We start from the raw sequence: 18,349 nt of genomic DNA, 5'->3' as shown, positions 1-18,349 counted from the left end.
AAGGTATTATGAAATGAAACGTCCATGGGTTAAACATTGCTCAAGATGCCACTTCTGTGGAGAACCTAAACCCCTGAACCAGCACATTGTCAACCATTCCGAGACGTGCCTCTTAACATAAACATAACCTCCTTATTTGGAGGTAATAAAGCAAGATGTATTATATCAGGCTGTTTGTTAGGTTTTGACAGAGTGGGCACTCTATAAAATAAGACCACTAACAGGACTTACCATGATATTTAACTTTAGAGGTGAACATTTTACACCTATTATAACAAATTTGCATAGATAAAAACAAACAGCCCAAAGTGAATCTGCCTGTTTGGAGCCCAGGATCCATTTTGTGCAAATATTCTGTTGTAGACTCAGAGTAAACATCAATAATTTGTCTAAACAAAGACTTGGGGGCCTCGCCTAAACACAAAGAAAATCAAAGTAAGTTATAATAGTAAAGTAACACAAAAATCTCAAAATATGATACAATTTTGGATTTAAGCATTTAGCACTAACATGGAGGGTACAACCAAAATCATACAAGCGCAAATATAAAAAAGGAAAAATATACAAACTATTACATGTGGAATATAGTGCTTGTGTGTGTGTATGTGTACGGTTGGTTGGATTTGAGATGTTTTGTAATATTTAACTGTGTATAAATATTCTATTTAAATGTGTGGGAATTTTACAGAGTTTATACAATTAACACCAACACCATATTTGTTAGAATAAATTCATAAGATCAAAGAAATTGCAACAAAATATGGGCAAAAAAATATTTATATTCCTTTGTAGTGCGTCATCTTTCAACAAAAATCACAGTTATTATTTTAAAATAAAAAAAATGTATGGAAGAGGATTATTAGTACCCACCCACTTGGGATATGCCGGGCACAAAATGTAGCGCCGTAATCTGAACCAATCATATTGAGGTTCCGAGCTGGCCGGCCAATGAGAACAAAGGAAACCGAGAGCCCCGCCTCTCGCATGGTAGGTTGCGTCGCACAGAAAGTCACCTCAGTGTCGGTCAGAGGAAGCAGCTACAGACGGTTAGCATCGCTAGCATGGTGAGAGAAACACCGGGCGAAGGTCGACAGTAGGACGGCAGCATCCAGCGCTTCTCCTCCCCCGCCCGCCGCTCCTTTATTCGTCGACACCTTACGAACAGGTTCAGATAAGTGGAGTTTATTAACTTAGTGGCTGCTAAAGGAAAGGAGAGTAGCAAGCTAGCCCCCTGAGCTAGCTACAAGTTAGGTTCAGTGTCCTCATCTCTGTGCGTGAAACATCCACGATCATGGCTGCGCTGAGAGCCTCCTACCACCGGGTCCTGGACCGGATCGAGCACATCCTGCCCGGCAAACTGAGACCCATGTACAACCACCCGGCAGGTAATGCAGATGAGCAGACTGGGTGTGTGTGTTTGTGGTTGTGGGTGACGTGTGTGTGGGGCTCTGTCCGGCTGGGATCGAGGTGATGCGGATGCACTAACCCGGCTTTCCCCTCATCCTGGAGGGGAGAAGCCCCTGCACCTGCCACCTGAGCTGCATGGAAGTCACTGTGTGAATACCGTGACTGGGAGACACTAATCTGCCTGGATGACAAACAACAGCTCTACACTTCAAACAAGTTCAGATGTCCTGTTAAGTTCCTTGCTTCGATCGAAAGTCCAAATGTGATCATTTCGAAATAGTTTATTCGAAGCTTAGAGCAAAGCTGCAGATCTTGACATCAACTTATTGTTGTAGTGTGAAATTGTAGCATTCCGAAATTTGTGTGAGGTATTTTAAAGTGTATTAGCCACTCCAGTTGTGACAAATCCCACCTTCACAAAGCTTTATTTGGTCGTCTCATTTCTAAATCTAAATCTATCAGGAACACCTCACAGTTAAACGCACCACAAACAACAGAATATTGAACAAAACATGTCTAAAAGAGTTAAAACAAAAGACTGAGGATGATCATACTGTATTGTTTTCACTGAGGCGTACCTAATAGACTGAGCATTTGTTTACACACACATATGATCTCTGTGACACTGATATTTAGAGGGGGCTGAGATTAAGGAGTCTCAGGCGCCATTGGGCTCAGTTTGGTTTGTTTGGTCTGTGCAAGGGTACAGCAAGGACTTTCTAAACAGGTACAAGGGGCGGGGACAGAAAGCTAACTCGCTCTGTGATGATTTGCCAGCAGACGTCCTCCTCCACACTCGGCATTGGTCAGGAATGTGGTTAAAAGCTGGTTTTGCCTCCTGTGCAAAAGGTGTCAGAGTGTCTGTTAGATAGATACCCAGGCCTCGCTGCCGGGGGTTATGTCTAATCCTTCAACTCATTAGAGAAGCCTGGCAGGAAGTTAACTACCTTCACTTAAGGAGTAAAACCTCGGTGACACTCATTGTCATGTCACATCTAATGGTGACACACTTTCCAACCTGTGTGTGTGTTTTTATTGATGTTCGGGGGTTCCTTATCAGGCTGATGGCGTGATAGTCCATGTTATTGCTTTGGAACATTTTGTCCTAAAATGACCTTAACAGATTGTGTAATTAAGACCTGACTTTGAGAGAAGTTCAGAATTTCTGCCATCAAAGGACAAATCGAAAATTGTCGGGTGCTTAAACCAACAGGTTTACGATCTGGTCACTTGTGTGGGCCTCAGCTGCGGCTCACCATTATTGATCTATCCGTCATTTCTTTTCTCGATTAATCATTGATTTGTTTTTAGAGATGCAAACGAAATGGCCATCACAAAGACAAGTTTATATTGACTGGTTACAAAAATAATCCTTTTAATTGGTGTCTTTGTGATATTGTCTCTTATTAGTCACTGTTTTGTTCTAAGTCCCGTTGCATCAATGAATCGGGAGTGCAGACTGTTATCAATCTGTTTACTTTACATCTGATTTTCCTCTTTGAGAAGTTCTTGGAAGAGAGTTCTTATATGACGACAGAAGGTTTCAGAGCAGCAGATTTTTATGCTCCTTCACATTTTCCGTTCCCGTGTTAAATAGTAAACGACCCAGAGCTGTTTACGTCGATGGGTCTTCTCCCAGTGGCTTTGGACACTGAGACGTCTGAGTGTCTGTTTCCCTGATACTCACAAACACTGACTACGTTTACACGGACACCAATAATCTCACTATTGACCTTATTCTGAACAAGACAGTTGCTAATAGAATATTCTATTAAAATTCCCATGTATTTGTAACAGAGCATTGTCGGATTATGGCTCGTGTCAATGTTACATCCACAACGTTTCTGCCAGGATTATAGAATTCTAACCTGCATCAGTGAGTCTTTTCATTTTAAATATGATAAACTTCTTGTTGTTTTTACATCTTGTTTATTACTCTTGAACCCGATGTTTCTTATGTCGAGAAATGCCGTGAAAACTCAACAGGGATTTATCACGTTATTAAAACACTAAATTAATTCAGGAAATGCTGTTGACATGGTAGTGACCTATTTTGATTATTGTCTTAATCTGGGTAATATCACAATATTGCTGTCCATGTAAACCTTGTCTACTGAGATTAGTTACCTCTGAGAGAAAACCTTATAATTAAACTACATAATGTTACTTCCATTGTTTCAAAATGATTATGAAATTCACATTTCCAATTTCTTTTGTTTTTGATTCCAGGTCCAAAAACAATTTTCTTCTGGGCCCCAGTGTTTAAATGGGTAATTGAATTTTTCACTCAACTACTTCAACTTGAATTTCATCTGTTAGAGAAACGGTTCCCAACCTTTTTGGATTTTGACCCTTTATTATAAAGATTTGTCTACTTGTCTAAATCTGTTTGTAGCAGCCACTTAAGTCAGTGATGCAATCTGTATTATTTTAACTGTTTTAGTTGCCTGTTGATACAAATTGATCCAATTAGACCTAATAAACACAAATTTGTATTTTTAGAAATGCTTCCATGTGTTATGAAACATGTCACAACCCGTTTGGGAGGCACAACAGGTTGCTCCGGTTGGGAACAGTCGAACAGTTTAAAATTGGTTGTTATATTGTAACAAAAGTAGAAAATCCTCCACACCAGATTTAATGGAATAAAGACAATGTGGCGTCTTTTCTACAGGGTCTGGTCGGAGCCGGTTTTGCTGATATGACTCGACCAGCAGACAAGCTCAGTAAATCCCAGTCTGCAGTGCTGACTGCCACAGGTGAGAAGAGATTTGAAACTGCATTTGTCACAAAATTATCGCCTGAAACATGTTTTTCTTTTGTTTTAAACCAAAATCGTGTGATCGAGGAAAATGTAGGTGGCGCTCCAAAATGTTGCATGTTCCAATTACCTACCTCCCACCTAAACTCCAACAATTTTTAAGATAGGAAATCATATTTAAAAAAACTGCTCAAGACACCCATGTATGAAGTATTGAAAATATGGTTTCGTGCTTTGTGTGTGTATTTGAAACTTGGATTCTTCATTAACATTTCCTAACGGTCGGTTTATGATTTTGCCTCCTCTGTGCTAAAGGTCCCCTGATGCGTCTGCTTTGGCAATATGTATCTTTAAACAAATCTTATCTCCCTACTTCTTTGCCAAAGCACAGACTCTGTTCTCATGAGCGACCGCTGGTTGAGTATTAGTGTGCATAACCTTCACTTGTACCTGCTGTCCTTCTCCACCAGGGCTCATCTGGTCCAGATACTCACTGGTCATCATCCCCAAGAACTGGTTCCTGTTTGCTGTCAACTTCTTCGTCGGCGGCGCAGGAGCCTCCCAGCTCTGGAGGATCTGGAGGTTTGTTTTTCATCTCTCAGTAATACTTAGGAATCTAAGATAAGTGAACAGTAGCTTTCTGTTCAATATGTGTTCCTCACTCATTGCTGATATGAAATCATGGCAGCAGGTTAATGTGTAAGTGCACTGCAGCTGATACAGTAAGAGTTGTAAATGTGTAACATACAGTAGTTGACACGAGGGCTTCATTTTCCAGTGTCCACATTTAACGGATCTCCACCAGAGAAATGGGCTCAAACAAGGGGTGTACGATTCTGAAAGCCAGAAAAACTAAACAATGTTCACAGTCAAGATACATGATAGAACCTCGATACCAAAGATCCACCCCTCGATAATATGCTTGTTGAACCTTTCAGGATTGAGGGGGTACTGTATTGATTGACACATTTGTGACAGTAGAGCTGACACGTCCTCTAAAGCACAACAGTCTCCTTAAATGCAATCAAGCTGCACCACATTTCACACACATCAGTTCCCTCAATATGCTCAATAGGATCCATGAATGATTCCCTGGGAAAGTAGTGAAAATGTCAAAATCATATATTATCTCTTAAATTTAAGAAGGGAAAATAAAATTCCTGGATCTGCCCGTTTGCTCAGAACCACGTCATACTTTAATGGGCCCTTTCCACTGTGGTTTGGTGGAAATATCAAACACACATGGGACATTAGAGCTTGCATATTTTGCTTTCTCTTTAAGGAGCCGGTGGCGAATAAATGTAGGTTTTATGAACAGTTGGATCTTAATTTACATATTTGTTTCTCTAACAGGTACGAGCAGGATAAGAAGGCAGAGGAGGCTAAAGAAGCTGCTGAATCCTGAGTGTTTTCTGTTGCCGGTGCTCCACCTGCAGAGGACTGAAAGGGAGACTTGAGACCAGGCACCGACCTGCCCCCTCATCACCATCATCATCATCATCATCTCTGTCTTCATTATATCCATGCCATAACCACGATTCTACCACATCAAGCCTGTCGTCCCTGTTGGAATTGTGCACTTTTCCTTAAGTTTCGAATTTCCTCAGGGTTTAAAAAAACAACATACATTTTTTGTCAACTGTAGTCAACACATTCAAGCATGGCGGTCATCAGCGCACAAGTACAACTTGTTCAACAAGTTGAATGATTGTACATTAAGTTCATGCTTTATATATCATGCACTAATTTGGAAGTTTAGCTTTTTCCATCATTGTTTTTCAGGTGTTGCAAATCGGTACCTCATATAATAATTTCCCAAAAAATATAACTTGACTCTTGAGTTTGTGTTGACCGTGGTAGAAAGAATGTTTCCAAATGAAATTTAAGAAGGACGCCATCCGGTTAGTTTTTTCTACCACTTATTTAAATTCGGTTTAGTCGCATCTGTACCTCAGTGATGATTTAATAAGTGTTTCATTACCATGTAACCTTCCTCCCATCTCAACGGCTTTAAAGTATTTTAATCTGCGTGTGAGCAAATCCTAATTTATGAATCACTTGATTTATGTCTAGTTCAAAGTGTATAGAAAGATGCTGTTATTTTCTGATATTGACACCAATGCCACATATTTAACATGTGCAGCTTTTTATTGATTGTTACGACAGAGTGAACCAGTAAAACTGTTACTGATACGCTAACTCTTTGATTTTAAACCCCTCACTCTTGATGCCTCTTCGTTCTTAGAAAATATATTAGATATTTTTTTCTTTGACATGTTTCCACTGTCGTTACACTGAATATCCCCACTTGATTTTAGCAATAATTGGTGTTGTCACTTGAGTATTTCTTGATCTGCTGTGAGAAAAATGGCACTAGGAAGGTCAATCATTGTGGCTCTCTAATAAATCATATTTAACACCTACAGTGGATTTCAGTTATGGACATTTTATAGTTAAACAAGTGACTGATATATATTGGTCGATGAAATCAGCTCTGAAACAATAGAAGATGAGTTAACGTGTGATGGTGGAAAAAGTGAGCAGTTAATGCAGGAGGCTTTGAAGGTCTCTATTTGTATCGCCGGCTGCAGGACATGTGAGCCACTGTTTCCAATATAAACAATACATCTCTTTAAAGCCTCACCTGAGGAGCCTCTGTAGTATTTACCAATAGACTCTAATACCTGTGTCATAGTTAAACAATGACCTTGAATCCACCGGTTATAATAGGACTACAATTCAGTATTTTACTGTTTTATCAAATTTTGTGTTGCTAGAAAAAATGGATACGTTTTTGCTAAAAGATGTATGCCCACTTATGGTCAAAGCAGCCTTGCTAATTGCAGTAGTGTTTTTAAAAAACATGGGAATAATGTTACTGTCTGCAACAGGGAAGAAATATTTAATATTACAGACTAACTATTAAGATCTAATTTCATGGTTTGAGATTCTAACTTTTCAAGACCTGGGGACAGACAAGCTGAACATCGCCCCCTTTTGCTCAAACTCTGAATTACAGTAGCATCTTAGGATCTACCATCCTAAACAGTATAGTTCTTATCCAACAATGTAGTTCACAAAGAACCCCCCAAAAAACCACATCCACCTCAGGGTGAATTTGTTATGACAGTACAGGAATTTTAAGGTTACGGTAGTATTAGGCAATATTTAGACAGTCAAAGACCCAGCACACCTCCTTGGGAATTACTTATTTAACCCAAGCTTGCATTAAAGTAGAATTGTTATTTTTAGTGACATCCGGTCTTTATAACAATCAAGAACTGTTGTCACGAACAGACCTAACAGGAAAGCCACGGTCAGTCTGTATGGCACCAAAGGCAGAGGACTGCCATCCACAAATTTCATATTTCAAATATTAAAACAGGAGTATTCGTGTTGATTCAGCCAATCAGAAATCAATTAGTTTCCCTTTATTCCCTCAACACTGATACATTCAAAATCCTGTCTGTGAACTTAGCACGTTACTGGTGCGGTGTTCCTTATCTTGTACAGCAGGGTCACAGATATTTGTGACACAAGGTTCTCAGTCTCACCATCTTGTCTTCAAATTTAAAAAAAAAGCACAAATGATGGTTAACCACAAAATTTTATTCACAACCCTAAATCATGAGCTTAGCGCTTTCCACCAACACGGGGTGCGCTGATCTTCATGGTCTTGGCAACCTTGGGTTTCTGTGCAGTCTTGGTGGCGGACTGGAGGAGGAGAAATGCATTTAATACATCATACAATACAGAAATACATCATACAATTCAGAAATAGGTCATAATTTAAAAAAAAGGAAGTGGCTAAAATATCCATTATAGACGAAACTACACTTCCAGTCATTTGAAACCATGTTGCCGAGCTCAGATGGAAGAACCAACACATCAGGGGATCTTACCTTTGCACTTGGGGCAGCGGGCTTCCTGGAGGCCTGCTTCACCTTCTTGACCTCCTTGGCAGCTCTGAGAGTATAATTAACAACTTTAGCAAACAAGTAAATTAAATCCTATTGTCATCTAAGTCATGTTATAGTGTGACAGTAAAAAATGGGGGGGGGATTCAATTGAGCAAATTACCGAACATCTAGCAAATAAGCAGTCTTGCTCATACATTTGAAATATGTCCCTTAATGATCTCATACACTCACCAATATAGCTGTATATATTTTTAGAGTACATACAGGTATAGAAATGTACAGTAAGTGGTGTTTAACTGTAGTTTATTCCACATGTCAAACAACATGGATGTAAACCTTGATTCCTTGGTGCCACTGTACTGATTATTTACACTGATTCCGACTTGAGAACACAAAGGAAACTATAACTGAAGTTCAGTACAATGTTATGCTGTAGATTTGAGCTCAAAGAGGCAACTCTGATGTTCCACTCACTATCATGTTTACTGTAAATAGATGTCATAGGTCACCCCCACATTTAAAAGGCTAAGTTAGATGATAACATGCAGAGGTGTCGGAAAAGTTTTCTACAAAATGTCCCACTACCATTAGTAATGCGGGTGACACAGACTACATATGGTCCTATACTCCTGGGCTTGGAGTTTTGCAAGTTAAGATAAATCAATGAGTCAGATTTTCAGTGAGGGGAAAGAACCTCTAAAATCAGATAATAATGTAAAGTTTGTGTTGTGTCTTACCTGATGGCCTGTTCCCTCTGAGCCTTACGGACCTCAGGCTTCTGGTTCCTCTTGGCCATGATCTCAGCCAGGGAGGCCCCAGTGATGGCCCTCTGGAATTTGACAGCACGACGGGTGCGCTTCTTGCTCACCTCTTCCTGTTAAAAAAAATACACACTAACGTTTATTTGTGGCCCAATATCACAATCGCAGTTATTTCAGAGATGCACATGGCAACATGTCCAATCCAATTACAGGTTGAAATTGTCTCTAAAAGGGAGAGAAATGGTCTCAAACCATCAGAAAAAAGTCCATTTGTGTTTAGCGATACCTCACTCGCCACATGAACATCAATAACCTTACATACCGACTTTGCTGTTACTATGACAAGTCAATTAACAGGAACCATGTTAAATTAGAATTATGGTGGTAATGAACTTTCCGCATAATTAATAAAATAAATTATGCACTGCAGTTAACACTTGAAATGCTGTTTTTTTAAACTGCAGCTGGCGAAACTGAAATCAAACTATACATATGACAATTACATGTGATAAGTATTGTAGCGTGTCAGAGAATTTGGAGGCTGATCAATGGTGAGATGTCCATACAGACGTCAAGGACCAGTACTATGATCTCTCGTTTCTCTATGGCTGTAGGTGTGGAGTGAGCACTGCTGCCAAGACTGCAAAACGCAATCCGACAGCAGCACATAACACAGACCAACACTGTGCACACCAGTCACCTGCAGCCAAACTGTGTGAGTGGAAATGAGTGGGAAAAACACATAGTACATGTACCATCTACTGTGATAGCGTGTTAATAGAGCTTTCAATGCATTCAACCGTTGTCATAAATGTAATAGACCAGTGTGACCCGCTGATCATGATAGTGCAAGAACAGTTCAAATGCCAATATCACATTAAACCAAATATCCGCACCTACAGCTAATATAGTATGTAGTCAAATACTTATATTTATACCTCTACTAGACATCATATCATTATATCATACTCTCTGTATATTCTTTGAATATATAAGTCTATATACACATATTTATACATATTATTATTATATTTACTATTATTATTATATATACTGTTGCTGCTGCTATTATTACTATATACTGCTATTATATTGGTATAATTATTACCATCATATATAAATATATATTATGTTATATTATATACTATATATACTGTACTATTTTTATATACTGTGTAACAATAACATTACCATCATATCAGTACTATTACCATCATCTTGCCACTGCACCTTATCTACCTATTTATCTTGTGTTTCTGTTTTTATTCTTTCTACCTCAATATTTTTTATTTTATTCTATTGTATTCAAATATACCGGCTGCTATGACGACTTAATTTCCCTTCGGGGATGAATAAAGTAATCTATCTATCTATCTAATATATTGCTCGACCAACAAATGCTACTTCTTCAGCTGATCCTGGATGCTACAGGAATGTCAGACACTATAACAATGCAGGCTAAAACCTAAATTAGACCATAACGAGGCTCTACGCCCCTGCAGCGGCCCGGGTTCGATTCCGTCGCCCTTTCACCACTAACTCTATCAGATAGAGGCAAAAGAGCACCAGAAATACACAAAAACACTATCCACACGCAGGCAGCTACTTACAGACTGTCCCTTCTTGTGCTTGCGTCTGTACAGCACAGTCCAGTTGATCTGTCGGGGGTTCCTCTTGGACAGGAAAGCAGCCTCGCACTTGTGGTTCAAGAACTGGAACACCTAGAGGAAGACAATGACGTCAGCATTAATAACTTATGGTACACAATTTCCTAAGATCACTCAGTCATCTCAACAGTTTAATGATTTGAGACTCCACACGCTTAATGATCATCTGGATGATTTAGTGACATCAGTCCCGAATGTCTTAATTTGTGAAAATATGTAACAGTTTAAGAAACAGTGTGCCGGGTGTAATGTTTACACAATACTCTTAATTTCACTGGATTTTCAGTGACACTATGAAAGAGAAATTGCAGCAAAATTACCATCTTTATCAAGTAATCTACAACATAAATTACAATGATCAGTAATGGTACACACATAGGAAGTGATTAGGAAAAACGTCAGACATTCAATAGTGGGAAAGAATTACACAACTTTAATGGAGCACATTAGCCAACACACTATTCAAAGGGAGCTGTGGAGTTTGGTCACATGTTTGATACCAAACTGAAAAACTAGAACGTATCGTGACACTTGATTTAGTTCACATGAGCCATTTCTAGAACTGTTCAAAAGCAAAGCCACTGAAAACCTGAGCAATCAGTTACCTTGTTTGGTAGCTACATAGTGACGCTAGCAGCTAACGTTAGCATGCTACATATGATTCAATACAATTAAGCCTCTCCAGAGCTAAAGTTACACACATGTTAGATTACAGAGAGGATCACAACTAGGATTTAATGTGGTTTTCATTCGATCTGCGGACAGTGTGGGGATAAACCGGTGGTTACCTTTCCGTCTATCCTGGCGTATCGGCGGCCATGGCCGGGGTATATCTTATACCCACTGAAACTGCACAACTCGACCCTGAAAACGACAAATACAAACCATCACTAAAAAAGGAGAATACGGGCGAAATATTGATCTGAGTAGGATCGTTAAAATGTTTATTAAAGGGTGAAGATGGCATTTGATAGTTTTCCCTTCACTCACTTCATGATGGCGACGAGAGGGCACACAACCGGAAAGAAAGCTGCCGGATACGGAAACGGACTTGAGAGGGTAAAAATTGGCTTTAATACACAAATTAACACTGAACATTTTTGTGACGTAGTGTTTTGTTAATATTTTCAGCGCTGTATTCACACATACAATATTGTTATAATAAATATTTAAATCACATTACTACTTTAGTTTTTCATTACATTGACGTCACTACCTAGCAGGCGTAGCAGCAGCCTGCCAAGAGTTAATTTCTTACTTTAAAACACCTTAATAAATGAATGGACCGAGCAGATTGAAGGAGATTAAAACAAATAACATAATTGTCGTTAACGTTATTACAAGCTTATTTTGCAATGGGCTGGCGGTTTTCAAGAATCTAGGGCTTTTGTAGTTTTTCCGCAACAATAGGCACCGCTATGCAATGAGACCGACGGTCGTTGGGGACTACATTTCCCAGGAGCCTCTCGGATTAGCTGTTTTGACAAGTGTCAGACGCTTCAGGTTTCTCGCTTCTCTACAGTGGCGGCGGGTGCTTGTCCGGTGTTCCGGTTTAACTGGGGATACTGGCAACTCGTGATTTGTTGTCTTAATCCAAATGTTGTCGGTCGGTGGCAGACTCGGTCGCAGATTCGTAATTTTCACAAAGCGCCTGAGTCTGAAGTTAAAGTTGGAAAGATACTCAAAGATTTGGACTTCCCAGATCAATGAGTCAGAAACGAAACGTTCTTAAAACATAAACGCTGCATAATTCCCATCGTGGTTATGTTGACAATGGGCTTCAGGCCAGTTTTCATCAATATGAGTCGTCCTCCTTGATGGACACAGGACATTGGTGTCTGTGTACAGCCTGCTGTGAAACGAGTAAGAAGGGACCGTCTACAAAGTGCAACACCGAAAAGAGATATTACAAATATACTCAATAACTTCACTCTATGACTTTACATTATCACCAAAATCACGTCACGTATCAAGGGTCACCTGATGGCTATGCTACAGTATTTAATTTCGAAAAAATATATTTTTATAAGGTTGGGATATATATAGTATGATTATTATATTACTTCACTGTAATACTGTATATTTTCACCAACATTATGTCACAGGTCCAGGGTCTCCTGCTGGCTTTGCTAAAGAAATTAGTCAAAAAATAATAATTTAGAATAATTTTGTGAAATATTTTCTATGGAAATTATTCAATAACATCACTGTTATACTGTATATTCTCCCCAAATCATGACACATGTCCAGCAAGTCCTACTGATATGTCTGTGGCATGATTTTGGAGATGATTGGAGCAGTGAAGTTATTGAATATTTTTGTAGTAAATATTTCCAAAACTTATGCTAAATTCCCTTTTCCCAAACTAAGTACTGTAGCAAATCCAGCAGGACTCTATGGACCTGTGACATGATTTTGGTGAAATTATACAGTATTACAGTAAAAGTAATTGAATATTTACCATAATAAGTATTTCCCAAAACTATGCTTAATCACTTTTTCCCAAACGTAGTACTGTAGCATAGCAAGCAGGACTCTCTGCATCTGTGACGTGATTCTGGTGAGAATTTACAGTATAACAGTGAAGTTATGCAATGTTTGCCATAATAAATATTTCCCAAAATTATGCTAAATCACTTTTTCCCCAACTTAGTAATGTAGCATAGCCAGCAGGAGATCTTAGACCTGTGACGAGATTTTAGTGAGAATATACAGTATTACAGTCAAGTTATTGAATAATATATCCCAAACATATGCAAAACACATTTTTCCGAAATTAAATACTGTAACATAGCCAGTAGGTGACCCTGGACCTGTGACATGATACTGGTGAGAATATACAGTAATAGAGTGAAGTTATTGAATCATTTTGTAATATCTCTTTTTGGTGTTGCACTTTGTAGACGGTCCCTGCCCACGTCCCATGATACCTGGCCTGTTGCCTGTTCTTTTCAAGAGTGAACTGGTTCAACACATACTAGGAACATGAGAACAGTGAAGTGTTAGACTCCATTTTCACCTGGATGAGCAGAAGGAAGGAAAGTGAGCAGGTGAGTATGAACACAACTTTCTGAAAGTTTTACTGTTTCACTCTCACACCTGCTGTTAACGTCCGTCTGCTGATCACATGACTCTAAGTTTGTCAGTTCACACCTGGTGACAGACGTAGTTTTATGTGCTCAGATTCCAGAGACAGATGTGAACAGCAGGTCTGGAACAAAGAGTCTTCAAAGGGCTAATTAACAGTGTTAACTCACAGTCTCACTTTTTATCTTCATCACATCTGTTCATCAAGTGTTTAATAACAGAACGTGTTTTCACAATCATACGGTACAGTCACCTGAGTGTGTGTGTGTGTGTGTGTGCGTGCATGTGTGCGTGTGCGTGTGTGTGTGTGTGTGTGCGTGTGTGTGTGTGTGTGTGTGTGTGTCCTTCCTTGGTATTTTTCTCTTGTGTTTCTTAAACAGACGTGTTTGTCCTGATTCCTGAGCTCACAGTGTGTTTCCTCTCAGACTGAAGATGAGTGGTTATCACGAGGACGAGGAGGACAGAGCAGAGTCTCCAGTGTCCTGCTGTGTGTCTCTGAAGAGTGACATGTCCATGGAACTTCCTATACTCTTCAGTAATGAACCTGGACCCTCACAAACAGAGTAAGAGACTGTTTCTACTGTGACCTGCTCTGAAGAGGATTTAGTTTCCTCTAGTGTGGCTTTAATACACAAATTAACACTGAACATTTTTGTGACGTAGTGTTTTGTTAATATTTTCAGCGCTGTATTCACACATACAATATTTTTATAATAAATATTTAAATCACATTACTACTTTAGTTTTTCATTAAATTGACGTCACAGCTGGCGTAGCAGCAACCGGACAAGAGTTAATAGCTTACTTTAAAACACCTTAATAAATGAATTGACCGAGCAGATTGAAGGAGATTAAAACAAATAGTGTGTTTCCTCTCAGACTGAAGATGAGTGGTTATCACGAGGACGAGGAGGACAGAGCAGAGTCTCCAGTGTCCTGCTGTGTGTCTCTGAAGAGTGACATGTCCATGGAACCTCCTATACTCTTCAGTAATGAACCTGGACCCTCACAAACAGAGTAAGAGACTGTTTCTACTGTGACCTGCTCTGAAGAAAATTTAGTTTCCTCTAGTGTGGAAACTAGGACACAGCTTCATTGAAGTTGGTGACTAATCTGTTGTTTTTTCATAATGCCGCTAACGAACCAACCAACACTCAAACATACTGGTTGAAAACTAAACCTCCTTGATAGAAGTAATGACAACCTGTGACTGTGACATGTGAGTTATCAGGAAATGTCTTCGCAGAGAGAGGAAGAGGAGTCATTTTTCTGAGGAGGAGCAGTCGTCCTGTTGTGCTTCGTGTCAGGATGTCCTGAAGGATCCAGTCTCCACCAGCTGTGGACACTGGTTCTGCAGACAGTGCATCACGTCAGACTGGGACCAGTCTGGTTCTTCAGGAGACTCCTCCTGTCACCAGTGTGAACAAGGATCCAGAACAGGAGCTGGAGGTCAGACAGCCCGTCAGAGCAGCACTGTACATGTGTATGCTGATGTCTTTACTTCTGACAACAGCACATGTTGTTTTATTTTGAAAAATATCTGATGAAAACAATCAGCAGATTCTCTGTCTCTGACATTGTTTCTTGTCTTTCAGCAGATCGTGGTCTGCAGGAGGTTTTAGATGAACATATGCTCAGTCTGAGGAGGAGGCATGAACATGTGACTGAAGGAACTGATGAAACAGAGAGTAGAACCCCCCTCAACAGGATCTACACTGAGCTCTACATCACAGAGGGACAGAGTGAAGAGGTTAATACTCAACATGAGGTGAGGCAGCTTGAGACGGCTTCCAAGAGGAAGAGCCTCCACGACACTCCCATCAAGTGCCACGACATCTTCAAAGCCTTAACTGACCAGCAGACCAGCATCAGAGTCGTCCTGACCAACGGCGTCGCTGGCGTTGGAAAAACCTTCTCGGTGCAGAAGTTCACTCTGGACTGGGCAGAGGGTTTAGAAAACCAAGATGTCCGTCTGCTGACTGTGCTTTCGTTCAGGGAGCTGAACCTGGTGAAGGACCAGCAGCACAGTCTCCTCACGCTGCTCCGTGTTTTCCATCCAGCGTTACAGAAGCTCACGGCAGAGAAGCTCACTGTCTGTAAACCTTTGTTCATCTTTGATGGCCTGGATGAAAGCAGACTTTCTCTGGACTTCGACCACAGGGATCTTGTGTCTGATGTCACACAGAGGTCATCAGTCAACGTGCTGCTGACAAACCTCATCCGGGGGAATCTGCTTCCCTCGGCTCTCGTCTGGATAACCTCCAGACCTGCGGCGGCCAATCAGATCCCTCCTAAATGTGTTGACAGGGTCACAGAACTACGAGGCTTCACTGAGGCCCAGAAGGAGACGTACTTCATGAGCAGATTCAGTGATGAAGAGCTGTGCAGCAGAATCATCTCACACATCAAGACGTCCAGGAGCCTCCACATCATGTGTCAAATCCCAGTCTTCTGCTGGATCATTGCTACAGTTCTGGAGCACATGTTGACCACAGACCAGAGAGGAGAGCTGCCCAAGACCCTGTCTGGCCTGTACTCACACTTCCTGCTGGTTCAGACAAAGAGGAAGAACAACAAGTACGATGAGGGACATGAGACGAGTCCACAGAAGCTGACGGGGGCTGACAGGGACGTTCTTCTGAAGCTAGGGAAGCTGGCGTTTAAACATCTCAGGAAAGGAAACATTATGTTCTATCAAGAAGACCTGGAGCAGTGTGGTCTTAATGTCACAGAGGCCTCTGTGTACTCAGGAGTTTGTACTCAGATCTTCAGAAGAGAGTGTGTGATCTTTCAGAAGTCAGTCTACTGCTTTGTTCATCTGAGCGTTCAGGAGTTTCTGGCTGCAGTCTACATGTTGTACCATTACACACTCAACACAGAAGAACTTAACAACTTCTTGAGAATACATGAGGACACAGACAGTACCTTCTCCTTGGATTACCTCCTGAAGAAGACCATGAAGAAATCCCTCACCAGTAGAAATGGTCATCTGGACCTTTTTGTTCGCTTCCTTCACGGCCTCAGTCTGGAGTCCAACCAGAGAGTCTTAGGAGGCCTGCTGGGTCCGACAGAGAACAATCCAAAGATCATCCAGAGAGTCATCAACAACCTGAAGGAGATGCAGAGTGATGACATTTCTCCTGACAGAAGCATCAACATCTTCCACTGTCTGAATGAGATGAACGACCACTCAGTTCATCAGCAGATGCAACTGTTCCTGACGTCAGGGAACAAATCGAAGGAGAAACTCTCTGAGATCCACTGCTCAGCTCTGGCCTACATGCTGCAGATGTCAGAGGAGGTTCTGGATGAGTTGGACCTGAAGAAGTTCAACACATCAAAACAGGGTCGACAGAGACTGATCCCAGCTGTGAGGAGCTGCAGGAAGGCTGTGTGAGTCCAGACATGATCAATAACATGTTCAATCAGTGTGTGTGTGTGTGTGTGTGTGTGTGTGTGTGTGTGTGTGTGTGTGTGTGTGTGTGTGTGTGTGTGAGTGAGTTCCCACCCTGCATTTGTATGCCACCATCAACCAGTGCAGTGTCAGTCCCTCCAGGTTCTTGACATGTTGCACTCACAATAATATGAAGTCACTGTGACCTTTGACCACTGAAATCTAATGAGTTCCTCTGTTAGTCTGAATGAACGCTTGAACCAAATCTGAAAGGATTCTCTTGAGGAGTTTTTAACATTTTCATGAGGCAAAGAGGGGATTTACCAGGGTGAGGGTCACATGATCACATTTTTTATGAATGTTGTTTTTTCTGATTTTATTCTAACTGATGTTTTCTTTAATTACAGACTCGGTGGTTGTGAATTCTCAGAGATTCACTGTGAAGTCGTGGCCTCAGCTCTGAAGTCAGACCCCTCACTTCTGATAGAATTGATTCTGAGTAACAACAAGCTGAAGGATTCAGGAGTGAAGCTGCTGTGTTCTGGACTGAAGAGTCCAAACTGTCGACTGGAGTATCTGAGGTCCTTAAATCCTTGTTCACTTTTCAGACTTTCTTTCTTATTAGGTCATTATTTATTTAAATTGTCTCAGTTCCGCTCTGCTCACTGTTCCTCAGTCATCTGTCACTCACCCAGCCTGTCAGTCAAATCCACCTCATCCACTCCATTCACCTGCACCTAATCACTAAGAAAGTGTCAGTAAATAAGATGTGGACTGAGGCCGAGCACTTGTCCTCCTCAGGTTTTCAAAATAAGACACATTTTTATTGAAACACGTTGGACAATAAGTATATGATAAGTTGATAAGTATAGAAACAAACAGGAAGTGACTGTCAGGAGCCATCCCTACTTTAAACAGTGCTTAATTACACAAACCTGCTCAGTAACCAAACACACAGAGAAGAAGCTGATGATTGAAACAATGGTCCAACATGTCTGATCTGATATTTATCTTCAGGTCACAGACTGGACTGAGGTCCGCAGGATGTTGAGAGTCTGTGTTGACATGATGACGATCCACAACAACAGGAGGAAACATTCAAATATTCATCTTTCTTTTTCCAGGTTGGATCGCTGCAGTCTGTCAGAGATCAGCTTTTCGTCTCTGGCTTCAGCTCTGAGGTCAAACCCCTCTCATCTGAGAGAACTGGATCTGAGTAACAACAACCTGCAGGACTCAGGAGTGAAGGAGCTGTGTGGTTTTCTACAGAGTCCAACCTGTCGACTGGAGCATCTAGCGTCAGACATCATGTTTAATGTTAAAGCTTCAGTGTGTAGGATTTACTGATATCT

General features: G+C 40.7%; 3 protein-coding genes and 1 non-coding gene across 5 annotated transcripts; 2 read left to right on the top strand and 2 right to left on the bottom strand.

Moving 5' to 3' along the window:
* Positions 1–1,025: 1,025 nt before the first annotated feature.
* Positions 1,026–6,593, top strand: mpc2b (mitochondrial pyruvate carrier 2b). The gene is made up of 5 exons (XM_061088563.1): positions 1,026–1,385; positions 3,637–3,677; positions 4,082–4,166; positions 4,639–4,750; positions 5,522–6,593. Exons 1-5 carry the CDS (start codon positions 1,292–1,294, stop codon positions 5,571–5,573), a joined length of 384 nt encoding a protein of 127 aa, XP_060944546.1. The 5' UTR covers positions 1,026–1,291; the 3' UTR covers positions 5,574–6,593.
* A 1,163-nt stretch (positions 6,594–7,756) lies between these two features.
* Positions 7,757–11,547, bottom strand: rpl24 (ribosomal protein L24). The gene is made up of 6 exons (XM_061088562.1): positions 11,507–11,547; positions 11,305–11,380; positions 10,460–10,570; positions 8,826–8,962; positions 8,071–8,134; positions 7,757–7,882 (listed from the first exon to the last, which is right to left on the bottom strand). The coding sequence occupies exons 1-6, from the start codon at positions 11,509–11,511 to the stop codon at positions 7,802–7,804; spliced, it is 474 nt and encodes a 157-aa protein (XP_060944545.1). The 5' UTR covers positions 11,512–11,547; the 3' UTR covers positions 7,757–7,801.
* On the bottom strand, positions 9,370–9,550 carry LOC133022262 (small nucleolar RNA SNORA23). The gene has a single exon (XR_009683011.1). It is a non-coding gene; the product is annotated as a small nucleolar RNA SNORA23 (small nucleolar RNA).
* A 1,915-nt stretch (positions 11,548–13,462) lies between the features above and the next one.
* On the top strand, positions 13,463–18,349 carry LOC133021611 (NLR family CARD domain-containing protein 3-like). 2 transcript variants are annotated; one of them, XM_061088525.1, is made up of 7 exons: positions 13,463–13,566; positions 14,029–14,166; positions 14,468–14,620; positions 14,850–15,052; positions 15,199–16,996; positions 17,405–17,578; positions 18,122–18,349. In XM_061088525.1, exons 2-7 carry the CDS (start codon positions 14,036–14,038, stop codon positions 18,342–18,344), a joined length of 2,682 nt encoding a protein of 893 aa, XP_060944508.1. In that variant the 5' UTR covers positions 13,463–13,566; positions 14,029–14,035; the 3' UTR covers positions 18,345–18,349. The 2 variants fall into 2 exon arrangements, with proteins under 2 accessions (XP_060944508.1, XP_060944509.1); XM_061088526.1 differs by lacking the exons at positions 17,405–17,578; positions 18,122–18,349 and having other exon boundaries at positions 15,199–17,000.

The sequence above is a fragment of the Limanda limanda genome, chromosome 16 (genome assembly GCF_963576545.1).
Source record: "Limanda limanda chromosome 16, fLimLim1.1, whole genome shotgun sequence".
In the NCBI taxonomy this organism is placed as follows: Eukaryota; Metazoa; Chordata; class Actinopteri; order Pleuronectiformes; family Pleuronectidae; genus Limanda; species Limanda limanda.
The sequence above is the reverse complement of the archived record's forward strand: the minus strand, read 5'-3'. Positions and strand labels throughout refer to the sequence as shown.